Source organism: Hemicordylus capensis, chromosome 9, assembly GCF_027244095.1.
Source record: "Hemicordylus capensis ecotype Gifberg chromosome 9, rHemCap1.1.pri, whole genome shotgun sequence".
NCBI lineage: Eukaryota > Metazoa > Chordata > Lepidosauria > Squamata > Cordylidae > Hemicordylus > Hemicordylus capensis.
In genome coordinates, this window is record NC_069665.1 from 4,672,407 (window position 1) to 4,694,824 (window position 22,418).

General features: G+C 44.3%; 1 protein-coding gene across 7 annotated transcripts in view; it reads right to left on the reverse strand.

The window, feature by feature from the left end:
• NLRC5 (NLR family CARD domain containing 5) overlaps positions 1-22,418 on the reverse strand; it is a 90,713-nt gene that overhangs the window by 54,302 nt on the left and 13,993 nt on the right. For 6 of the 7 annotated variants that reach the window (XM_053270407.1, XM_053270408.1, XM_053270413.1 and 3 more), the window contains exons 3-10: positions 19,144-19,447; positions 18,381-18,443; positions 13,637-13,711; positions 10,772-12,521; positions 7,984-8,067; positions 2,711-2,794; positions 2,508-2,591; positions 263-352 (exon numbers count right to left, since the gene is read on the reverse strand). In XM_053270407.1, coding sequence (XP_053126382.1) covers positions 263-352; positions 2,508-2,591; positions 2,711-2,794; positions 7,984-8,067; positions 10,772-12,521; positions 13,637-13,711; positions 18,381-18,443; positions 19,144-19,435 — 2,522 coding nt within the window. In that variant the 5' untranslated portion in view covers positions 19,436-19,447. The remainder of the gene's footprint in view (positions 1-262; positions 353-2,507; positions 2,592-2,710; positions 2,795-7,983; positions 8,068-10,771; positions 12,522-13,636; positions 13,712-18,380; positions 18,444-19,143; positions 19,448-22,418) is intronic. The other variant, XM_053270411.1, reaches the window with a different exon arrangement.

Genomic DNA, 22,418 nt, shown 5'->3' on the forward strand with positions numbered 1-22,418 from the left:
GGTGAGAAAAGCTGCACTTGCTAAATTTCCTCTTCTGAATGATTAAAGACACAAATGTTCTGTCCTCTTTTGCATGGCACTGCCCCTATTTTTAGAATTTGAATCCCTCACAGGAAAAACAACTGTTTGTTTCAACTATAGCAGATAACAGGAAACAGGCAAACTAACATACTAACAGAAATCTTTATTATGAAAAAAGTTAAACAAAGAGGGAAAGAGAAAACGAAACTATCTTTCTGTTGCAATGTCTGGCAACCAGTACCTTATCAGGAGCTTGGTAATGTTTGGGTAAACTGCAGCTGCTCTGGCGAAATCAAGAACGGTGGTTGCCGAAATCTCATTGTGGCTTAAACTGTTTGAGATAAAAAGGGGATGGGGGGACCCACTCGATTACATTTCGGTAGCAAGTCCTTTGATGCAAGCATACAGTTTTTCCTACAAACACACCCAACCGCCTAGGGCTGCAGAGATGAGAACCCAGACAATTTGGTAACCCTCCCACAGCTGATTTCCCATCTTTGAGTAAAACTGTCACATCAGAACTAAGATAGTGTATTGGTAACTGGTTGAAGGACAGGAAACATAGGGAAGGAATAAATGGACAGTCCTATAAATGGAGGGAAGTGAGAAGTGAGTTCCCCCAGGGATCTGTATAGGGAACAGTGGCCTTTAACTTGTTCAAAAACGATATAAAAGTTGGGGTAACTAGCAAAGTGGCCAAAATTGCAGATGACACTAAACTATTTAGGGTAGTAAAATACAAAACAGATTGTGACGAGCTCCAAATGGATCTCTCCAAACTAAGAAAGTGGGTGACAAAATGGCAATTGCGGTTCAATGTAAGCAAGTGTAAAGTGATGCAAATTGGGGCAAAAGAACCCAACTTCACATATACACTGAAGGGGTCTGAGCTGTAGGTGACTGACCAGGAGATTGATCTTGGGGATGTGGTGGACAGCTTGCTGAAAGTGTCAACTCAGTACATGGCAGCTGTGAAAAAGGCCAATTCCATGCTAGGGATCATTAGGAAGAGGATTGAAAATAAAAATGCAAATATTATAATGCCCTTATACAAATCTACAGAACAGCCACATCTGGAGTACTGCATGCAGTTCTGATCACCATATCTTAAGAAGGACATTGTAGAATTGGAAAAGATGCAGAAGAGGGCAACCAAGTTGATTAGTGGCCTGAAGCACCTTCCTCATGAGGCAAAGCTACAGCATCAGGGGCTCTTTAGTTTGGAAAAGAGGCGACTATGGGGAGAGAAATGATCAAGGTATATAAAATTATGCATCGAGTAGAGGGAGTGGACAGAGAGAAATTTTTCTCCCTCTCTCAAAACACTAGAACCAGGGGTCATCCCATGAAACTGAATGCCAGGAATTTTAGGACCAACAAAAAGGAAGTACTTTTTCCACAGAGGGATCTGGTGGGCCACTGTGTGAAACAGATTCTGGACTGGATGGGCCCTGGGCCTGATCCATCAGGTCTGTTCTTATGATAATCACTGTTGTGGAGCAAAGAAGGCAACTTCTCACTTAGGGTTGCCACACTATTAAGTTGATATAGCATCTGTAACAGAAAAAATGTACAAACTTAACAGAAGCCAGGAGGGAAGCTCAAAAGGTAGAAAGGGGAGCAATTCCGTTTCCCTTTCGAATTGCTGTCCACTCCTCTTTTTGATTGATTGATTGATTGATTGATTGAAGTAAGTATGCATGGGGTTTTTTACCCTGCCTTTCCCAGCACAAAGCAGCTAACAACTACAGGTAAAAATACAATAAACACAGAGAAATAAATACCAACAACAACTGTACAATTGTACAATTCAGTGATTTTAAAAAATCATCAAGAGGGCATTGTGGAACATAAAAATCCTTTCGTGGCAATTGCAGGCCATGAAAGAAGCAGTCTGACAGAGCTCCCTGGGAAGAACGTTCCAAATTGGGGCACCACCATTAAAAAGGCCATATCCCTGGTATCTGCCAAATGGGCATCAGATAATGGCAGACTAGACAGCGGGGACTCAGATGCTGATCTTCAGACTCTGGCAGGCTCCTGGGGAAGCAGATGGTCTCTAGAGTAAAGAAATCCCATAGAAGTGCTGAAATTGACTACACCAGATCACAAATAGCATCTGGTCTAGTCAATTTCACTCCTAAAGGAAATGTATCATTTCACTCTTCTTTCTGAAGAGCTATGCTAACTTATGGATCTGCAGCTATTGTTTCTTGTGCAGATGGACACATCCTAAGTTATATTATAGGTGTTTGGAAGAAAGGGACTCATTGCTGTGGCCAAATACCCATGAGTGCTCCTTGTCTCCTATTAACAACTAACCCAAAGCTAAGAGGCAGCATGGCTCACAAAAATATCATCACAACATTATTATTTCTTTGTCTTAGCAAATTTCCCCCCTTGAGGTTACCAGCTTCTTAAATTCCCCCCCTTAGCACTTTGCACTGCATCATTAATTTGGTTTGGTTTGGTTTGTTGGTACTTACTCCAACTTCTTCAGCTTCTTTACAGTAGAAAATATTTCCATGATCTTGTTCATTTCTCGTCCCTTCATCTTGTTGTCCTGCAAGCTAGAATGTGGTAACCAATTACTATTCTCCAATGTTCATCTGATGAATCAATCAAGCTGCATGTCCTTCCTCACCATCCCATCCCACCCTTCTCTTTGATTTAAAAAAAATGGAATTACCTTATGTCTTCAAGTTGATGGCAGTTTGGAAAAGCTTGTATCAGATCTTTAAGTCCTGGGATTGTGAGATTTCCACCTGCTAACCTGAGAACCAAAAGTGCATAATGATGTCCACAAACAGTTACAGAGATACTTATTTTTCCAGCAAAAAATGGAACTTGTATGGGAAACACCTATATAGGGCAGCAGCGATCTAGGAAGATGCTGAAAGGCATCATCTCACACTGCGCAGGAGGAGGCAATGGCAAACCCCTCCTGTATTCTATCAAAGGAAACCAAAGGGCTCTGTGGTCGCCAGGAGTTGACACCGACTCGATGGCACACTTTACTTTACCTTTACTATGCAATGCAAAACATAACCTATGAAACTACTGAATACATTTTGTTCCAGCCAAAGAGTTGATGGGGCTATAACTCAGTGGAAGAGCATCTCAGTCCCAGGTTCAATCTCTTGCCTCCCCAGACAGGGCTGAGAGAGACTCCTGCCTGTAACCTTGCAGAAGTCACTGCCAGTGTGGAGGAACAGCCTTCGATTCCACCTAACCTTTTTACTGCTGCAACCAAGTGGACTTTGGGTATGGCTGGGTCCACTACAATAGCCCTTCAAAAAACCAAAAACAAATAACCCTCAGCAGTGTGGAAAGGCTTATAGGCACGGGGTGGAGACAATCAACAAGCTTCTAATTGTTCTTTAACAAGAAAAATTACTTTTGGAATAATTTGTTCAATTAAAACTTTACTTTTGCAGCAAAAAAAAAAAAAAAAAAAAACTGGGGAAATGCCTCTACTACTTGACTCTCTACTGGTCCCTGCTCAGGGACCTCTGTGCTTTCAGCTTCTGGCTTGCTGGTGGTTCTGATTCCAGCACAGGGCTGGGGCTCAATCCAGCCTGCCTCTTCTTTTTTTTCTTAGGGATTTCCGTGGGGTTTCTCCCTCCAGCAGACAGACTTCCAGGGCTCTCTGTCTTCTGCAACCTCCAGCTCTGACTCTCTCCAGCAGACTTGACTTCTTTGGCTTCCAAGATTCTCTGACCAAACCCTCAACAACTTCCTCAATTTATACATTTTCCTAGACCAACAGTTCCTCAACTCAGCCAATCAGAACAAACCAAAAACTCCCTCTATTTTTTGAAATATCTGTTCCATCAAAAAATCAACTGTCAATCTATAGTTAACAAGTTTGAATTTTTGACACTGCCAGCCTTCTCCATGCACAGAGATTTCGTTATTGTAAATAGGATTCTGTGGCTGCAAGTTTTGGGAATATATCATACAATTATATCATGGCTTATTTACAAGAAGAGGTCTGGGGATATTAACAGCAATATAGAGGCTTATTTACAGAAACCCAAGAAGTCTAGGCCTCATTCCTTCACAGACAGTCAGTGTGTGTGGGGGCCAAGGTCTATTTTCACCACATTAATGATTGCATGAAAATTATGTAAAATAATTAAAGTGAGTACTTAAACATACATAATCAAAGACAGGCAGACATTTAATGGCGGTATCATAAAGTTGGAAAATACATTTTATTTTAAAAATAAATTTATAAGTCTTACTCACCACCTGCTCACAGAGAGAAGCAGGTGGCAAAGTTTGGGGGAAGGGGAGGGCCCTGTGAGCCAGGAAAAATGTGCTTGTGAGCCGAATCCACTTTTATCTGTACATTTTTACAACATAATGTCTCAATAGGGCTAATGTAATGGGTTTATATTTTTAAAAGATTCTCACATAGAGGGACGTAAGCTCCATTTTCCAGACCTCAATATTCTGCGGAATCAGTAGTTCAAATATTTTGGTTCCTCATTCTGCTCTTGACTGCTATGCCAGGTATACTGTATGCCATGCAACTTTGTGAAGAAAAACTGCCTTCCCTGTCCCAAAGAGTTGTTGTTGTTGTTGTTTTGTATGGCAGTGTGCAAACATTCATATCTTACTGTACTGCCTTTGTACCTTGTTTTAGCTTATTTTTGCAACTTTTGTGACCATGTGCTTTTCACCTCAATTTTCTGGACAATCGCCTAATCCAAATTTCTCCTTTCCCTCAGGAAATCATGGTTCCTATACATATTTACTTTAAGAAACAGCAGGTGCTTCTTAGCAGATATAATTCTTTGACCTTCATTAGCAAGTACATCCTTAACCATTCAACACCCTGAACTTTGAAAGTTACTTAAAGTTAATGTTTTGCTGTTCACCTTGCTTGGGATTCTATGGCTGTTAATCAGCATCTGTGTTGTCATGATGATTGCAATTAAGAAATCACCTCTGAAATGCCTTCTCAAAAGCTTTGCACTGGAAATAGCTTTGAATTTAGGAGTGTATACAGAGCACCACCTAGAATCTTTGGAGTTAATATCAGTTTGAAAACAAAAGGTGGAAAAAGAGAACCATTCTTCAGTGCGGTGGAAGTGGTTTTGAAACATTTGTTGCATTTCAAGGGATTCATATTCAGGGCAGACAGTGTATATCAAAGCCACTTCCTGCCTTCACCCTGAAGTACTGATCTCTGGAGAAAGCACCAAGTATATAATCTGTAAATAACCTGAAGCAACCACATGATCGGCAGCAAACTCTTTTGAAGTTTGAACTTCTGCACTACCTAATGTTGAGTTGCTTGTCCTGATTTTTACTTTGCAGTGTTGGTCATGGATGTCTGAGAACTGGTCCATCTTGGGCTGAATTGTCTACTTTGATCGGTAGCAGCTCTTTGAAGCCTCAACAAGAGTTCCCATCCCACAATTCCCCCTATTACTTAAAGGCCTTTAACTGGAAATTTGCCATGGGACTTACCCTGTCACTGAATTGTGGGGTCTCCCAACCCAATCCACCCACCCCCACTGCCTTTGATCAGATCAAATCTTTAGTCCAACTGATCCAGTTTCCATCTGGTGATTTGACTGGCAGCAATTCTTCAAGGTGTTAAGCAGATGTTTTCAGCACCCTAACCTGGGATCCTTTAACTAGAGATGCCGGGGATAGAACCTGGGATTTCCTGCATGCAAAACACATGCGGTATCACTGAGTTATGGCCACTCCCTTAGAGCAGAGGCTCCTCTCAGCTGGGGATGATGGGAGTCGAAGTCCAGCACCACCTGGGGGCCCAAGTTTGAGAACCCCTGCCTTAGGGGATCTATCTATATCTATCAGGGGCGTAACTAGGTTGGAGTGGGCCCTGAGACAAGATTCTTAAATGGGCCCCCCCGCCGAGAAATTTTTTAATAATAATAATAATAATTCGATTTCTATACCGCCCTTCCAAAAATGGCTCAGGGCGGTTTACAAAGAGAAAAAGGTGCCTCTTTGCCCAGTTAGCAGGGGACTTTTATTCTCACATTTCTGTCCTCATTCAAAACATACAAAAAACAGATGTACAAAACTGAGCAAATGAGAAGACACTAGAAACACTAATTATTAAAATGGGCCCCTTGCTGCAGATTAGCAAAGGAGACTTTCAACCATGCAGGGTGAGCCTATGTTTGTTTTCTCAGAATTCTGAACCAATTCAGTCAAGTTTGATTCCAGGAGGTTTTTCACAAGAGGCTTTGAAAGCCCTTTAACACACCTCTCCTCCTCTGGAATGGAGGTGCTGCATTCACATGTTGGCCAGATTGACCCTAAGGGGGGAAAATATAAAAGCACAACACATGCGTCACAGTTCTCACTCATGTCTCAGTTCTCACTCAGACCTGGGTTGCAAAACAACTTGATTGATTAATTAATTAATACATAAATAAATTTGTTCCAGAAGTTTTTGTAATTTCCTGCCATGAAACAAACCACTTATAGGACTTTTTAGAGGGTTTTTTTTAAGCCAGCAAATTTTCCAATCAGTTTTAAATTAAATATTCAGAGACTTCTCAGTCTCCCCCCCCCCATCAAAGCCCTATGGCAAGCAGATCCCTATATAGGGGGTGGGGGGGTGTAACCACAAAAAGGAATTCACATTCTACCTGGCAAAGGCTGAGCTGTCTGGCCTGGGCAGAAGAGGGTCTGCTGCAGAGAGCTGTAGTGGCCGCTCTGACTGCCAGCCTTCTTCCTGGGGCTTGCCAGCCTACTCGAATCCAGGCTTCACGGAGGCCTACACGGAGGCCTCCCTGGAAGCCCCATCGCCCACCCGCCGGTCAGCTGAGAGGCGCCCGGGAGGAAAGCAGCTTGCCTGCTGCTTGGATTGCCGACCAGGAGGACCAGCAGGAGAGAGGAGGGCAAACAGGGCAAGTGGCTGAAGGGTCTTGGGGCCGGGCAGGGGGCAATGGGGAGTCATGTGAGGTGTCTCTGGGGGGCCCCTCCAGGCAGTGGGGCCCCCAGACAACTGCCTCCTCCTGCCTAATGGTAGTTACGCCCCTGATATCTATATTTAATTCTCTAAGGCATACCCATGGCTAATCCCATACGAGGCAGCTCTCGCAAGAGTTCAGAGAGCTGCCAGATAGGCTATCCACAGGACGGGGGGAGGGGGGGAAATGGCGGCAGCAGCCAGCCGGCTGGCCAGTGGAGGAGGACGGTACCAAGAAAATGGCAGCAGCGATGGTCGGAAGGAGGTGGCGGGGATGGAGGGGGAAGGAGGTGGCAACAGGTGGCGTGCATGTGCGCAGAGGCCCGAAATCTGTGTCATTTGCGAGTAAGCTGGGCTTGAGTGTGGAGTTCTTTCACTGCCGTCCTCCAGTGCCCGACCTTAACTCCTGTGATGGTTTAGGAGGTGGGCAGAGCCTCCGCCACTACACAGTGGCATTTTTAAAGGTAAAAAAAGAATTACGTTTTCCCCCCCAAGCCCCCTTACTCTGTCCCTGATGTGACAGATTTTTGGCTGCCTATGCGTGGCAAAAATATTAATCCGCCCCTGGGCGGACAGGCAGGTGGCCAGAAGAAGTGGCAGCAGTGGCAGCCAAGGGGGAAAGTGAAAGTGGCAACAAGGGAAACAAAGTGGTGGCCAGCCAGAAAAAGTAGCTGGCCAGAGAGAAAAAACATTGCGGGTGGGGGAGAGGGAAGAGGAGGGGGGAGGGCTGAGAGTGAGGGGCAGATAAGAAGGGAGAACTAGAGGGGCAGTTGCTCTGTCCCTGGGCCAGATAGTTTATATTTTAAAAGCTAGGGAACAACCTCACACCTGGAAATCTCTCTGTTCACCGACAGTCTTTTTAAGAACACAGGACTGGTGCTTTCTGGAGCATCCGAACCCTTCACTTTTGAATGCTTCAGTAGGAAGCCCTGACTAGATTGGAATCCAAAATTGCACCCCTTCCAAAACTTCACACAGGACAGTGGGGCAATACTTACTGGAATGCTGTCAGGCATTTGATCTTGGGGAGGTTTTTGGAAAGGACTGCAGCAAACTCATTTCCGCACTTCCTGCTCCTAAAGCTGAGAAAAGAGGCAACAAGCATGCCGTTCAAACTGCTGTTTGCTGCTCCTCGTGATATAACATTTTGCAAAGTATGGCGCTTGCCTGGTTGCTTTTAGCAATCTCTCTCTCCTGTTGGGGCTCCTCCTTTTCCAGCTCCAAATCCCCGACTCCGAGAGGGACTCTCGCGGTGCGGCGGTGCTGCTAGCCATGTGCGTGTGTCCGTGTGAGGAGGAGAGAGCCATGGGGTTGCTGCTACTGGCTGTGCACGCCACTGTCTTGGCTGGCTGGGGGGAGGGAGCAACCGCCGCCAGACAGACCGTGGTGCTCAAAATGCGGGAGAAATGTGGTCCCGCATGGGACAAACATTTCCTCTAGTAAATGCAAGGCGGCCCGCATAAACTGGGATGGCTGGCAACGGTAGATGCATGTCGCCCCAGCAGGAAGCTGCATGGGGCAACCAAGAGCAGGTAAGAACCTGCCCTCCTCTTTCTTAAAGCTCCCGGGTCCTGCTCCCAAAATGTACTCAAACCCTGGTTCGTGTGCATCCCTAATTTATGCTTATTTACACTTATACATGCTTATATGTGTTTTATATACTTTCGTCCTAACTTACACTGTTTCCTCCTGCAGTCAAGGCCCCCTTGTGGGAAACCTCCAGGATATTTTTGGGTAGAAGTTCCTCCAAACAGAAGTTTCCCCATCTCTTCTTGTCACTTTCCATTTCTTTGGCCAGAGTTTAGTGTTCCTTTTGCTCTCCGAATTGAGCTAGGACTTCCATTTCCTGATGTAACCAAATCCAATTGGATTTGTTGTAACATGATCTTGTTCAGTATGGAATCCCCAACTGCCCGGGGCATGCCTACTGACTAATTCAAGAAGAAGACGACTAAGCCAAACAACCACCGAGAAACAAAAATGGAATCGGGGCAGCAGTCACGGGAATCAATAGCACTGGGCAGATTTGGAAAATGGTGAACACTGTATTCTCACAAAGGACTGTCTATGAAATATTTCTGGCCCCCCTGACAACTGAGCAAAGAGGTGATTCTCTTATATTTAGCAGGGGGAGAGCAACAGGCCCTATCTATCCCCAGGACAGCATTTCTCCAGTGGCTGTTTCTGGTGTCTATCTTACATTCCTTTTCAAGATTGTGAGCCCTTACATTATTTATATCTATGTAAACTGCTTTGAACTTTTGTTGAAAAGCGGTATATAAATATCCGTCGTAAATATTCTGCGTATTCTACCCTACCACTCTGTGCAATCATTATTTCTCGCCTGAAAATTATTATTTTTATTTATATTTATATCCCGCTCTTCCTCCAAGGAGCCCAGAGCGGTGTACTACATACTTAGGTTTCTCCTCTCAACAACCCTGTGAAGTAGGTTAGGCTGAGAGAGAAGTGACTGGCCCAGAGTCACCCAGAAAGGATCATGGCTGAATGGGGATTCGAACTTGGGTCTCCCCGGTCCTAGTCCAGCACTCTAACCACTATACCATGCTGGCTCTTAAAACAGGATTCTTTTAAGTTGCTGGCTCTTAAAATTAGAACAGGAGAATATTCATTGTGGCCCTACCAGTGTTCCCAGATGCTGTTAACTAAATTTCCCAGAATTATTTGTTTTCGTGAAACAATAAACCCTCTTGCTCTTTAAACTTAGGTATCGAAGAGAACACCTTTTTCTTCATGAACCCTGCTGCCTACAGCGGTACACCTAAGTAATTTTGGAGCCTGGACTGAAAGGCCTTTGACGGCCCAGCCACACAGAATTTTTAACACATTTTTTAATGTGACCACACAATCCAGGACAGACTAAAAGGGATCTGGAGGCCCCCAGGGGGTGTGGAAGCCCTGGACTGCGGCCCAAAATCCTGGAGTAAGAGCACTTCTGGCTACTTATTAAGATTATCAGGCGAGGTCTGGTTGCAGTTGCCACGAGCTCGGTTGATGGTGACTCAAAACTGGGCCTTTTCTAGGGTTGCCCAGGGAATTCGGAATGTGCTCCCTAACAAAATGAGGGCCTCCCCTTCTCTGGATGTTTTTAAGAAAAATCTGAAGACAGCTGTTTAATCAGGTTTGCAAGCTATAGTTTTAAGTTTTAGACTTTGTATCTACATTTTAAATTGGTTTAATTATGTTAATGTTTTTATTATTGTTGTGTTTTAAATGGTAAACCACTCAGAGATTTTTATATGGGGCAGTATAGAAATGTGCCAAACAAACAAACTAACTAACTATATGCACTATTTTGGAGTAACAGTCCATGCCTATAGCATCCCCCCACTATCGAGGGCAGTAAATATTATGAAAGAAGACTGTTGGAAGATAAATGGTGGTAGCAGATGCAGAAAACACCACAGATGCATTCACAATGATCCTGGTTTAAGAGGATTGCTGAGCCCTGTATAACTGATTGTGAGAACTCAAAATTCCCAGACAATCCTAGAACAATCAGATCCTAGTTATCTATCCTAGTTAAATGTGATTTAACAACAGTGGTTTGACCAGAATTGCCCCCAAATTCCAGGTTCTCACAATCAGCTCTGCAGGGATGAACAATCCTGAACTCTTTAATCAGAGCCTTTGGAGTCCGGTGGTTTATAAATAAAATAAAATAATAATAATAATAATAATCAGGATTGCTGTGATTGTGTGATGCAGCCAAAGTGAGATACATCTCTTACCTCAAGCGCTTTATATTTTCACAACATCTCTTACCTCAAGCTCTTTATATTTTCACAACTGGCTAAGACATCCAAATAGTCCAGTTCAATGGGACAGCCGACAAAATCCAAGCATACCAAATCATGGCTGCTGCTGATGACAAAGGTTAGTGTCATCACATCCAGCGGCATGAGCCTGAAGTTCCTAAACTGAAATGTGAAGTTTAACTGTTTCCCAACATGCCGGGCTAACTCAAGGTTCTGGGCCTCATGGACACAGTGGGACAGCTCAATGATTCTGGGCCCGGTTAAACTGGCCGATGCGAGTCTCCCCAGCATCTCAGTGACCATGGCCTGCCGCTGCTGAATCCAGGTCTCGTTTTGCCCAGCTAGGGAGCTAAGATATTGCCGATACCCTTGGGATGAAAGGCCTGATAGGAAAACATGGCAGTTCTCAGTAAAAGCCATCTTTGCTTCCTTCTTTAACATCCACTTTGACCTCAGGAAGAAGTTCTGCTTGAGACAGTTGTGGTCGACAGTTTTGCTCGTCAACATGAAAAGTGCAGCCAAGAACTCTTGCAAACTGAAATGGACGAAGGTATAACCGGCCTGCGAGTGGCCACTGCTCGTCTTTACCTCAAAGGCCAACAAGAGCCCATAGAGACAGGCAAAATCCTTCACATGTTGGGGGACCTCATCTGCATAAAAGAGCATCTTTCTCTCCTCTAGGCCTTTGAAGGCCAACTCACACAGCCCTACAATGGTGGCTTGCTGTCGATGCAAATAGACTTCTTCACTCACACCACTTGAGCTCTGCTGCTTGCCTATAAAGATCAGAAGCATCTTGATGTAAAACTGGGTCATGGTTTGAGGAAGCTGGACGCTTCCCGCATCTTGAAGCAGCAGATATTCCAGGCAGATGCAGACAATGTTGCATAAGGCGGGGATGTAGCACAAGCTCAGTAGTTCGCTGTTACTCTTCAGATGAGCAATGGCTCGTTGCTTCAAGGAATGCTGGTGGAAAAAATAGCCAGCATACTCCTCAACCTTTTCACGGTCAAACCCCCAGATTTCTGCTAGAAGGGTGATGGTTTTCAGTAAAGGAGCCGGGAGCATTTTAGGCCGCGTTGTGACCAGCACGGTGCAACCACACAAGAGTTTTCCATGGCAGAGACTGGCAAAGAGTTCAGATATGGAGAGAGGGCTGAGACAGTTGGGGAACACGTTGGAAGAGACCAGTGGCTGAATGTTCCCCACAAACTCATCCAGCCCATCAAAGATCAGTAGCATGTGCTGGGCATTCTCTAGGAGGTGCTCAAATACTGCATCAGGGCAATCTTCCGGCCGGTGGAAGAAATCAAAGCAAAGTTCCCGTAGAGTAAGCCTTCTGCTTATCAGGTTCAGTTGCCTGAATTCAAAGAAGAAAATCAACTGGAACTGCTGGAGGTTTCCCTCAGCCCACTGCTGGCAAATTTTATGCATAAGTCTTGTTTTCCCCATCCCTGGCTTGCCCAACAGAAGAACAACCTTGGTGGCATCCGTGTGAACACTTTCAAACAGGTCGGACAATCTCATGGTTGCGTCACTGTGCTCCTCTCCATCATGAAGAGCTATTAGCTCTTCCTTGGCTTTATCCACCTTTCCCTTTATTCTGCAGGCTTTGCTCTGACGAATCACAAGGTTGACAAAAGCTTGGCTGAATGCTGTTGGCTGAACTTCTGCTTGTGTTGCTTCTGCCTGTTTATTAATTTCATATCTTTGAAGCATTGATGTGATGATGAGTTGCCGGTATCTTTCAGCAGCATCTGAAAAAGGTGGGGAGGGGGAAAGAGAGCAAGTATATATCAATGCTACAACATGAAACTAGTTCTGCGATTATGGTTTCTCCCAAAGGATCTTGGGAGATGTAGTTTTGTAAGGACCTTGGGAAATGTAGTTCTGTAAAGGAACATGCTGAGAACTCAATTTGATTCCCAAATTGGCAACAAATTTTGAGCAGGGGTTATATTCTGAACTGGAGCTGAAAACAAGATTCAGCAATGTTGGTTCCACTCACTTACGCTCATGTGGCTTAAAATACCGACAAAGGGTTCCTTAAACCCCTTGATCCTCAGAGTGAACAGCAATGGATACTCTGGCTGTGTCTTCCAATGCATTTCAGCTCTCACTCTCATTTGCCTGGTGTTTGGCTCATGAACAGTAGGATAGTAGCTGAAGTGAAAGAGGTACATGGTCACCATAGCATCCAGCCTATGGTCTTGAGTGGATTGGTTGAGATCCTTATGTAGGTCATGGCCTGGCCTAAAGCAAGTCAAACCAGTGCTAGCTCACAATTTTTTCACAATATCAGCCTTGTTCACACCGTCATATGAATCTAGGTTTAATATGGATTACCAACATCAAAGTGATTGTGTAAACCCATGCCAAAGTGAGAATCTCAGTCCATAAAGCACCTTGGCATCGGTTCACAACATCATGTCAATGTTGGTAACCCACATTAACCCACATTAAACCTAGATTAAAATAATTGTGTGAATAAACCTACTGTATAAAAAGAAGGTGAGAGAGAAGGAGAAAGACATGTATACAGGGGGGGGAAATGTGGGTTTCACGTGTAGCCGGACAAGAACATTTGTAAAGCATTTTATAAGTAGTAGTAGTAGTAGCATGCTTGACTAACAAGCAGAAGGTTGCCGGTTTGAATCCCCACGGGTACTATATTGGGCAGCAGCAATCTAGGAAGATGCTGAAAGGCACCATCTCCTACTGCGCGGGAGACGGCAATGGTCAACCCCTCCTGTATTCTACCAAAGAAAACCACAGGGCTCTGTGGGCACCAGGAGTCGAAATCAACTTGACGGCACACTTTTACTTTAGTAGTAGCATCAGCAGCATAAGTGGAAATAAATGCACAACATACCTAGCCGTTGCTGTTTTGACTGTTTGCAGTTGTTGTTGGTGGGAGGACTGATCCACGGACGGCGTCTTTCAGGCCCTGCAGGATGACAACACAACAGTGATGTTACTACAGCCATTTCATTTAGGAGACACAACAGAAGGCTGATTCACACGTTATGCTCAACACTCATACAAAGAGTGTACAGTGTACACAAGTACAGTCATTCCCATATTATGCTGAACACAGGTACAGCAGTACACTTCGGTCTGTACCATGCATTTGAAGGGCCTGCATCCAAGTTCACTTTTAACATGAACGCAGCTACAGTCAGTCACACAAACAGACGTACGAGTGTACAGGCATCTGTACACTCATACAGCATAATGCCTGGATCAGGTTATAGCCAGAGCACAATCCAGTGGGAAGTTCTCCTGTGTTAAAGTTCTCCTTAGCTTGACGCTAGGTCATGGCAGTTCTCCCACCCTGAACGGTCTGGAAACAATGAAGAGGAACTGGGACAAGCTAGAATTTGGAAGACAAAGCCTGATTGGGGGGGGGGGGCGGGAGTGCTTCCAAAAATCTCGAATGGACTTTGGGATAAGTCTGGCTGGTGTGTGAACGCACACACTCTCTCTCTTCCAGAGGAGATTCACGGTAACAGCCCTGTGTGGAAACACTCCAGATAGGGCTGGGAGAGACTCCTGCCTGCAACCTTGGAGAAGCCGCTTCCTGTCAGTGTCTGTGTTCCCTCTAAGGTGTGCGCACATGCCTACGCTCACAAGTTTTTGGATGTCCGCTCAGTTCATTTTAGATCCCACTCAGGTTGAATCAGGAAGGCCCCATTCTGAATGCAGATGCACACACAATGCCTTGATACTCCTGCCCAGAACAAAACTCAATTTGCACACAAGATTAAAAAAAGGAGAGAGAACAGTGGTCAGTGCACTGCAGACAACAATGAACAGTCTGACGCAGAATAAGTCAGCAGCCTATGATGGTTTTGTGAGGGTGGCTGAAGCTACTCTGCCCTTCACTACTACCTCTGGTTCCTATGGTTTAAAACCAGTGCTGCTTCTCCTAACCTCCATGGCTTGGTATGAACAGCAGCTGGCTCTCTGCTATCTGCTATCTTTTAAAATATTTGACAAACACTTTTTCTTCCCAACACCCCGTTCCTTCAACCTGCCCACAAAAGACCTGCTTTCTGGACCAGGGGTTCCCAACCTTGAATGAATGAATAAATGAACGAACGAACCTTGAATGAGAATCCAGGTATCACTGGAGTAAAACTCCCATCATTCCTAGTCATCATGTGGCCATTTGGCTGGAGGCCATTCCAAGTTCACTGCAGCTAGGGATGATGTGAGCTGTACTCCTGCAATGTCTGGGGGCCCCAGGTCTGGTTTGTAAGGCTGGGGGTCAAACTAGGTTATTGTGCCCAGAACTGATCACAATTTATGAGTGTGCAGCCAAATGGCTTTTGATGTGTAACAGCAACCAACTGCTGTTAGCTGGTAGGTTGACTGAATGAACACCAGAGGAGATACTGGAAATGGGCCAGTTAACTGGGTATTTCTCCATCTGCTCTGGGCAGAGGCCACAATTGCTTCACAGGCAGGAAACGCTGCAAGCAGAGCAACAACAACCAAGCTGCATCCATCCGCCTCTTTGGTCAGAGATTCTACATGCATGCATGGTCCTGGAATCGTATCTCCTTCGAGCAGAGCTGCCAAATACTTCAGAGGAAGGAAAACAAGTTACTAGTTCTCTGTATGTGCAATACAGTGAGTAGGTGTGGTCAACAGGGTTACAATTTCCCCTTCAAAACAGGCTGACATGAGGAAAATTATGACAGCTGACATGAGGAAAATTATTCAAGGTGGTCCCATTGCCTAACCTGCCCTTTTCATTTCATCGGAACAACCAGTGAGTAATTTTCCTCATGTCAGCCACTGAGTTTGTTTGATGTTGTAGTGACCAGGTTCCCCTCCCTCTAAATAGTTAACTGGAAGTGAACCCTTGTCTTGACTGACAGGCTGGTGAACTTCAGGGCTCAGCCAATCAGCACACCAGGTGGGTGGGACCTAGAGAGCTGTTCCCAGGAAGAAGGTGCACAGGATGACGTGGCCATGGAGACTGGCTGCAGGAGAATAAGTCTGCAGATCCTTGAAAGACAAAAGGGCAATAAACTTGAATCATCATCAGGAGTTTGGTGAGTTCAAGGCAAGGAGCCAGGGTTTGTGGCTTCAGGGAGTTTAGCACAGGGAACAGTTTGTTTAGTCAGACTGGGTGTTAGGGATGTTATATTGCTTTGTATGTGTGTGCTCTGCTTATTCTGGATACTGTTCTATTATAGTTTATCTGCAGCATAATTGAAATAAGAAACACTAACCTATGCTCAATACACCTAGGGCGTTGCAAAAGCCTATGTAAACATTTAAGCGTGCATTAAGACAAAACTATTTTTGTAATCCTACTAAGTATTCTTATTGTATATAAAAGCTGAGAAAGCCTCAGATGAAAGCAGTCTGTAGTAATAGAATAAAACTGTTTTTTAGTTATTTTCTTTTTACAAGCCTCTCTAAATTGGTTTTAAACTCAGAAGGGGGGCGGCAAAGGGGGAATTCACTGGTGCAAACACGTCCTCAAACGTTCAGCAGCTATCAGTTTTCTCACCATGTGTAGGCTTGCACATGGAGGATTTTTGTATTTGTCCAAGAGCCAAATTAAGAGATCCCCCCCCCCGGGTTATCCCACCCCAAGTCCGGATAGTTTCTGTAGACAAAAGGGGTGGTGGCAGCAGCATCTACCTACTGATAATACAGAATAGTTTTAGGAGACGCCTAGCCAGGCAGCTCAGCAGGGATGATTCAGCATTTCTTTCCCTCACGTGAGCTTGTTCTGAGACAAAGGCTTTAATCAGCTACAGATGTAGCCCCATTTATTTTATTTTTTTCTTAAAACAGGTTGCTCATTCACCAAAAGCATTTTTTACCAATTTAATTTATTGCAAAAACTCCATCCTTTCTTGGATAGGAGGGACTTTGCAACACTGATCAAGATATTTGGTTAACCTCCAGGCTTGATTACTATGGTATACACTATGGGGGTGTCCTTGAAGATTATTTGGAAGCTTCTGCTGTCAGAATGCAGCCATTGCATCCCGCATAGGAACACAGGAAGTTGCCATATCCAGAGTCAGACCATTGGTCCATCTGGCTCAATATTGTCTACACTGACTGGCAGCAGCTCTCCAAACGTCAGCCAGGAGTCCTTCCCAGGCCTACCCACCAGGCATTGAACCTGGGACCTTCCAGGCAGATTCTCTTCCACTGAGCTACGCCCTCCATCCCCTAACGGGAATAACTTACAGCAGACAGTGCTTATGAGTAGTCATCCATCCAAATGCAAACCAAGGAGATCCCCACTTAGCAAAGCAAATAATGCTTGCTACCACAAGACCAGCTCTCTGTACGGATCTTGAAAGATGCTGGCATCTACAGTCGATATTATACCAATGGCATTGGCTGACTAGCTGCAAAAAGCCTCCTCAGAAAATGGCACAGCGAGAAAGTGTTTTTAAAAACCTCTCCAGTGCATTACAGTGCCAAACTAGATCATGCCCCCGATGGCTGCTATTTATCAGAAAAGAAACACTTCGGCTGCCCTTGGGTGTGACACTCGTTTCTTAACAACGGGCTTAACATAAGACGTTGCTTGGCCCTGGGAAACCCACAAGCAGCCCTTTCCTGCTGTTTTACCCTGGCAACTGATCTTCAGAGGCATATTCTCTCTGTACCTGAAGGAAAGAGAGTCCGTAACTCAGTGGCAGACCCTGAAAAGTTCCTATCCAGAAATCCCCATGGATTATTTTTTTTGGAAATTTTATTGATTTTAAATTCAGAGTGAAATTGGATAGTTTCCTATGTGAAAGAGAAGAAACAAGTTGTTCCAAGAATTGCAAATCAAATATGGTTTATATATAACATATTTACCCGAATAGACGGCGACTCTGAATTTATGATGCCTTAAAAGAGAGATTAAATACAAGTTACACCTGTATTTACCCAAAGAAAGAAGGTAAAGAATGCCCTCAACTCCTGCTGTAGGCTTCAAGTGGCATCTGGTGGAGGACCACTGTGTGAAACAGAATGCTGGACTAGATGGGCCTTGTGCCCGTTCCAGCAGGTCTGTTCTTATGACTCCGAATTTAAGATGACCCCTCCATATTTAACAGGAAAAAATGGGGGTAGGGGGGAGCTCATCTTGGATTCAGTTAAGCATGGGTGTGTGTGTGTGTGTGTGTGTGTGTGTGTGTGTGTGTGTGTGTTTTCCTGTCTCCAGCAACACCATCCACTGACTCTGTAACTTGGCCTCAACGTTTGCACCACTTTTGAAACTCATGAACATACTGAGCATCCTTTCTGAAACTGCTGTTTATGGCAGTCTAATGGAAGCTGACACACCCAAGCTCCACTCTGTTAGATCAGGCTGGGATGCAGAATCTAGATATGTCATTATGAACATAGATTCTTAAATAGCAAATGCCATATCTCCCATAGATCTAACAGGCGGAAAACACATACTAGGGGCATTATAATAGGAAAATTAGGTATTTCTTTATCTGGAACGATTGCTTCAATTAGATCTGCAGTAAGGAATGCTCTTATGACACTGCTTCCTTAATGGGAGTCCTGTGGCTGATTTAGATGTGCATAGGGAAGATCTTTGACCCGAAACCATGCATTTCATTTCACAGTCTTACTTGATGTTGATGGGAGCTGTGCAGCGGCTTCTGTGAAAACCTCTTGCCCTTGGGTTACAAGACCTAGAATTATTAATTGAAATATAACTGAGTTAGTCATTCAGCCACATAAGAGGAAAGTGGGCATGGAGCACAACCATGCGCAAGGGAAGCTGATGGTTGCAAGCGAAGAACAGCAATGGCGGGCAAGGTATTTTTCAAGTATGGACCCTGACTTCTATGAAGTGTCTAGTCTACACTGTAGCACAGGGCCACACAACTTTGGCCCTCCAGCTGTTTTTGGATGACAACTCCCAACATCCCTAGGCACAGTAGCCAATAGCCAGGGATTATGGGAGTTGTAGGCCAACATCTGCACTAGGGCTGAAGTTGTGTAGGCCTACTGTTACAGAACTCCCATCACCCCCCAGTCACATAATTGTTCAGAGAGACTCCACCTGTTTCCCAGGTCACATCTAGTTAGCCCTTATTCTGACAAAGTAATCATGGAATGTACTTATTTCCTGTAATTGTATCCCACTCTTCCTTTATAAAGCTCAGGGGTTTCCCATTCGGCACTGATCAAGTCTACACCCAATCAGTAACCGTCAAAAACAGTATGCAGTCCAGGGCTCCTAGTGCAGACCATCCACTGCTAGGCCTGAGGTGACAGAAATCTGAGGAGGGCCTTGAAACGGATTGACAGAGGGACCTAAAACCTTCAGAGATGGCCCAACAGCAGCTACCAAAGAACGGAATAACTCTCAGCATTCCTCGTTCTTACCTCCTCCTGATGCACACATGAACACGATTTCCAGGTCCATGGGAAGGTTGCATTCCATACAGACGCTTTGCATGAACTCTTTCAAGATGGGAGCATCCACAGTGCTCAAAAACATGTCCAAGACCAAGGAGACCTTCTCTTTGGGGTTAGCCACTCCCTCGACTCGATTCAAGTCCATCTGCGGGAGAAGCCGCTTGGCTTTCTCCATCACCCACTCGGGAGTGAGGCTGAGGAAGTCCACCAGTTGAGGCCAAGCAGACTTGATGGCCTCCTGGAGGTCCACATCGTCCATCTGGAATGGAGGCTGGAAAAAAGAGGGGAAGAGGCTAAATTGCCACCAGATTGGCACATTAGTGCTGAAATGTATATTTGTGGGAATATTTGGGAAATATTTGTTTGCCCGATCCAGACATTCGGACACAAGGCAAGCAGCAGTGTCAGGATAATTGCTGCCAAGAGCAACAACCAGTAAGGCTTAGAAGGGTTAATACCTTTACGCAAACCAAAACCCTACATCCACTAAAAAGATGATTCCAAAGTTACAAAGAGTTCCTTTACTATATTCTCATGGGGACAAGCAAGAACTGGTAGTAGATAGTTATGTTTCCATATGATTTTGGTCTAAGAGGAAACTTTTGCCAGAATTCGAATTGTTTACAAGGAGTGAGAGATAATCTAGTGCACCACTCAAGAAGACCCAGTTGGGATCAAAACTCGTATCGCTATTAAGAACCATTGAAGAATCATCTCCTTGGAAATTCTTCTACCAATTAAGATTGTTTACTGGACCTTTCTCCCTATACATGAAGACTGCACTACACAGACTTCTTGCAAGTGGAATTGATGGGAATATTGGACTTTAATTAGTGGGATTATCTAACTTTAAAATTTGGGACCTAGTTGGTTTCATTTAATACTTGTTAAAATGTTATGGTTTTTTAAAGCAGTTTTTATGATGTATAATGAAAAGAAAGGAACACTTCTTAACTTTGGAATCATCTTTTTAATGGGTTTTAGTCTGCGTAAAGGACTGTAAACAAGCATGAATAGTTCCCTTGCTAAGCAGGGTCTGTCCTGGGTTATGTTTGAATGGGAGACTACATGTACGAGCACTGTAAGCTATTCCCTTAAGGGAATGGGGCCACTCTGTGAAGAGCATCTGCACACTTGCATTCAGAAGGTTCCAAGTTCCCTCCCTGGCAGCATCTCCAAGAGGGACTCCTGCCTGCAACCTTGGAGAAGCCGCTGCCAGTCTGGGTAGACAATGCTGAGCTAGATGGACCAAGGATCTGACTCAGTAAAAGGCAGCTTCCTGTGTTCCTAAAGAATAATTGCTGTGCCAAGTTCTCAGAGAACTGTGCCAAGTTCCCTTTGCAACCTGGAGGTGTCGTATATATTTCTGTCAATTTATACCTTGTACTTTTTACAGTGCCCAGAAATGCCTAGAGCAAGGGTTCTCAAATGTGGGTCCCCAGATGTTATTGGACTACAACTCCCACCATCCCCAGCAACCAAAAAACATTGTGGCTGAGGATGATGGAAGTTGTAGTCAGCGACATCTGCGGACCCAAGTTGGAGAACCCCTATTCTAAAGTGTGTTTTAGGCTGGCTTTTCGTGAGCCCTATTTGGCTAGCAGAAAGCACGAAGAATTTTGTGGTACCGAAAGTACAAAGAAAAGAATAATATTTATTTATTTACTTACTTATCTATCTATCTATCTATCAAATTTGTACACCGCCCCAAACTTTCGTCTCTGGGCTGTTAACAATAGCATAAAACCAGTTAAAAACATATACAAAAACCTTAAAAAACAATTTAACAATTTAAAAATAAACCAGAGATTAAAACCCTCAAATTTTAGGAAGCTGAGAAGGCTTGGGAGAAAAGATGGGTTTTAAGGAGTTTTTTGAAAATTGCCAGAGATGGGGAGAATTGTAGCATAAGCAATTGTGCATAAGCACAATAAGCATAAGCACAAATTGTGCATAAGCACAAATTGTGCATAAGCACAAGAGCATAAGCTTCTGCTACAGAAAATGTTAGGCACAAGAGTATAATTTAAAATATTTATATCCTGCCCCTCCAGTGCCTTACCATGCAGGGCAGCTCACAACTTTACCAAAGAAGATACAATATAGAAAAAAATACTGATCACATTTTTTTTAAAGTTAAAAGACCAGGATAAAATCAAAATTAAAATGACACATTTTAAAAATTTGAAATTAAAAGCCAGACATAAGAAACCTACCAGGCATAAGCAGCAGAAAAAATATTTATTTATATGACATATTTGTCTACCATGCAAAACTTGCGTCTGTGGGTGGTTTACAATAAAACAACACAAACAAAACAAAATAAAAAGGTTAAGAACATTACAATTATTTAAAACAATGTTAAAAACTATTTAAAAGCCTCTCTAAAAAGATGTGTTTTCAGCTGTTTCTTTAAAAAAAAACTAACCCCTGCTAACTTGGCAAAGAGGCACCTTTTAATGTGGTGATTCTCTTTATTTAGCAGGGGGAGAGTAACTGGCCCCCTCCACCCCCAGCACATCATCCCTCCAGTGGCTGTTGCTGTGGTCTATCTTGTGTTTCTTTTTAGACTGTGACCCCTTTGGGGACAGGGATCCATCTTATTTATTTATTATATCTCTGTGTAAACCGCCCTGAGCCATTTTTGGAAGGGCGGTATAGAAATCAAATGAATGAATGAATGAATGAATGAGTCTCCCCCAGCCCTACCTGGGATTGAATCTGGGACCTTCTGCATGCAAAGCAGATGCCCTTCCACTGAACTACAGCCCCATCCCTCCGAAACCTACTGATTTGCAGGTGCAACAGCCAAAACCACCCTCTGTGGTTAGGTTGAAAGCTTCTCTAATAGTTGTTTGCCTGTTCACCTGCTGCGTATTGTCTGGGGAACAATTCACACAATGAGTTGATGTGGCAACATCTGACTGTTTTCTGTATAATTATCTGCCGCCAGCAATTAACAGCTTAGTTTTAGCAACACAGGAAGCTGCCTCATTTGAGTCAGACCCTTGCTCCATCTCGCTCAGGATTGTCTACACAGACTGGCAACGGCTCTTCCAAGGCTGCAGGCAGGAATCGCTCTCAGCCCTATCTTGGAGATGCTGCCAGGGAGGGAACCTGGAACCTTCTGCTCTTCCCAGAGCGGCTCCATCCCCTGAGGGGAATCTCTTCCAGTGCTCACACTTCTAGTCTCCCATTCATATGCAACCAGGGCAGACCCTGCTTAGCAAAGGGGACAAGTC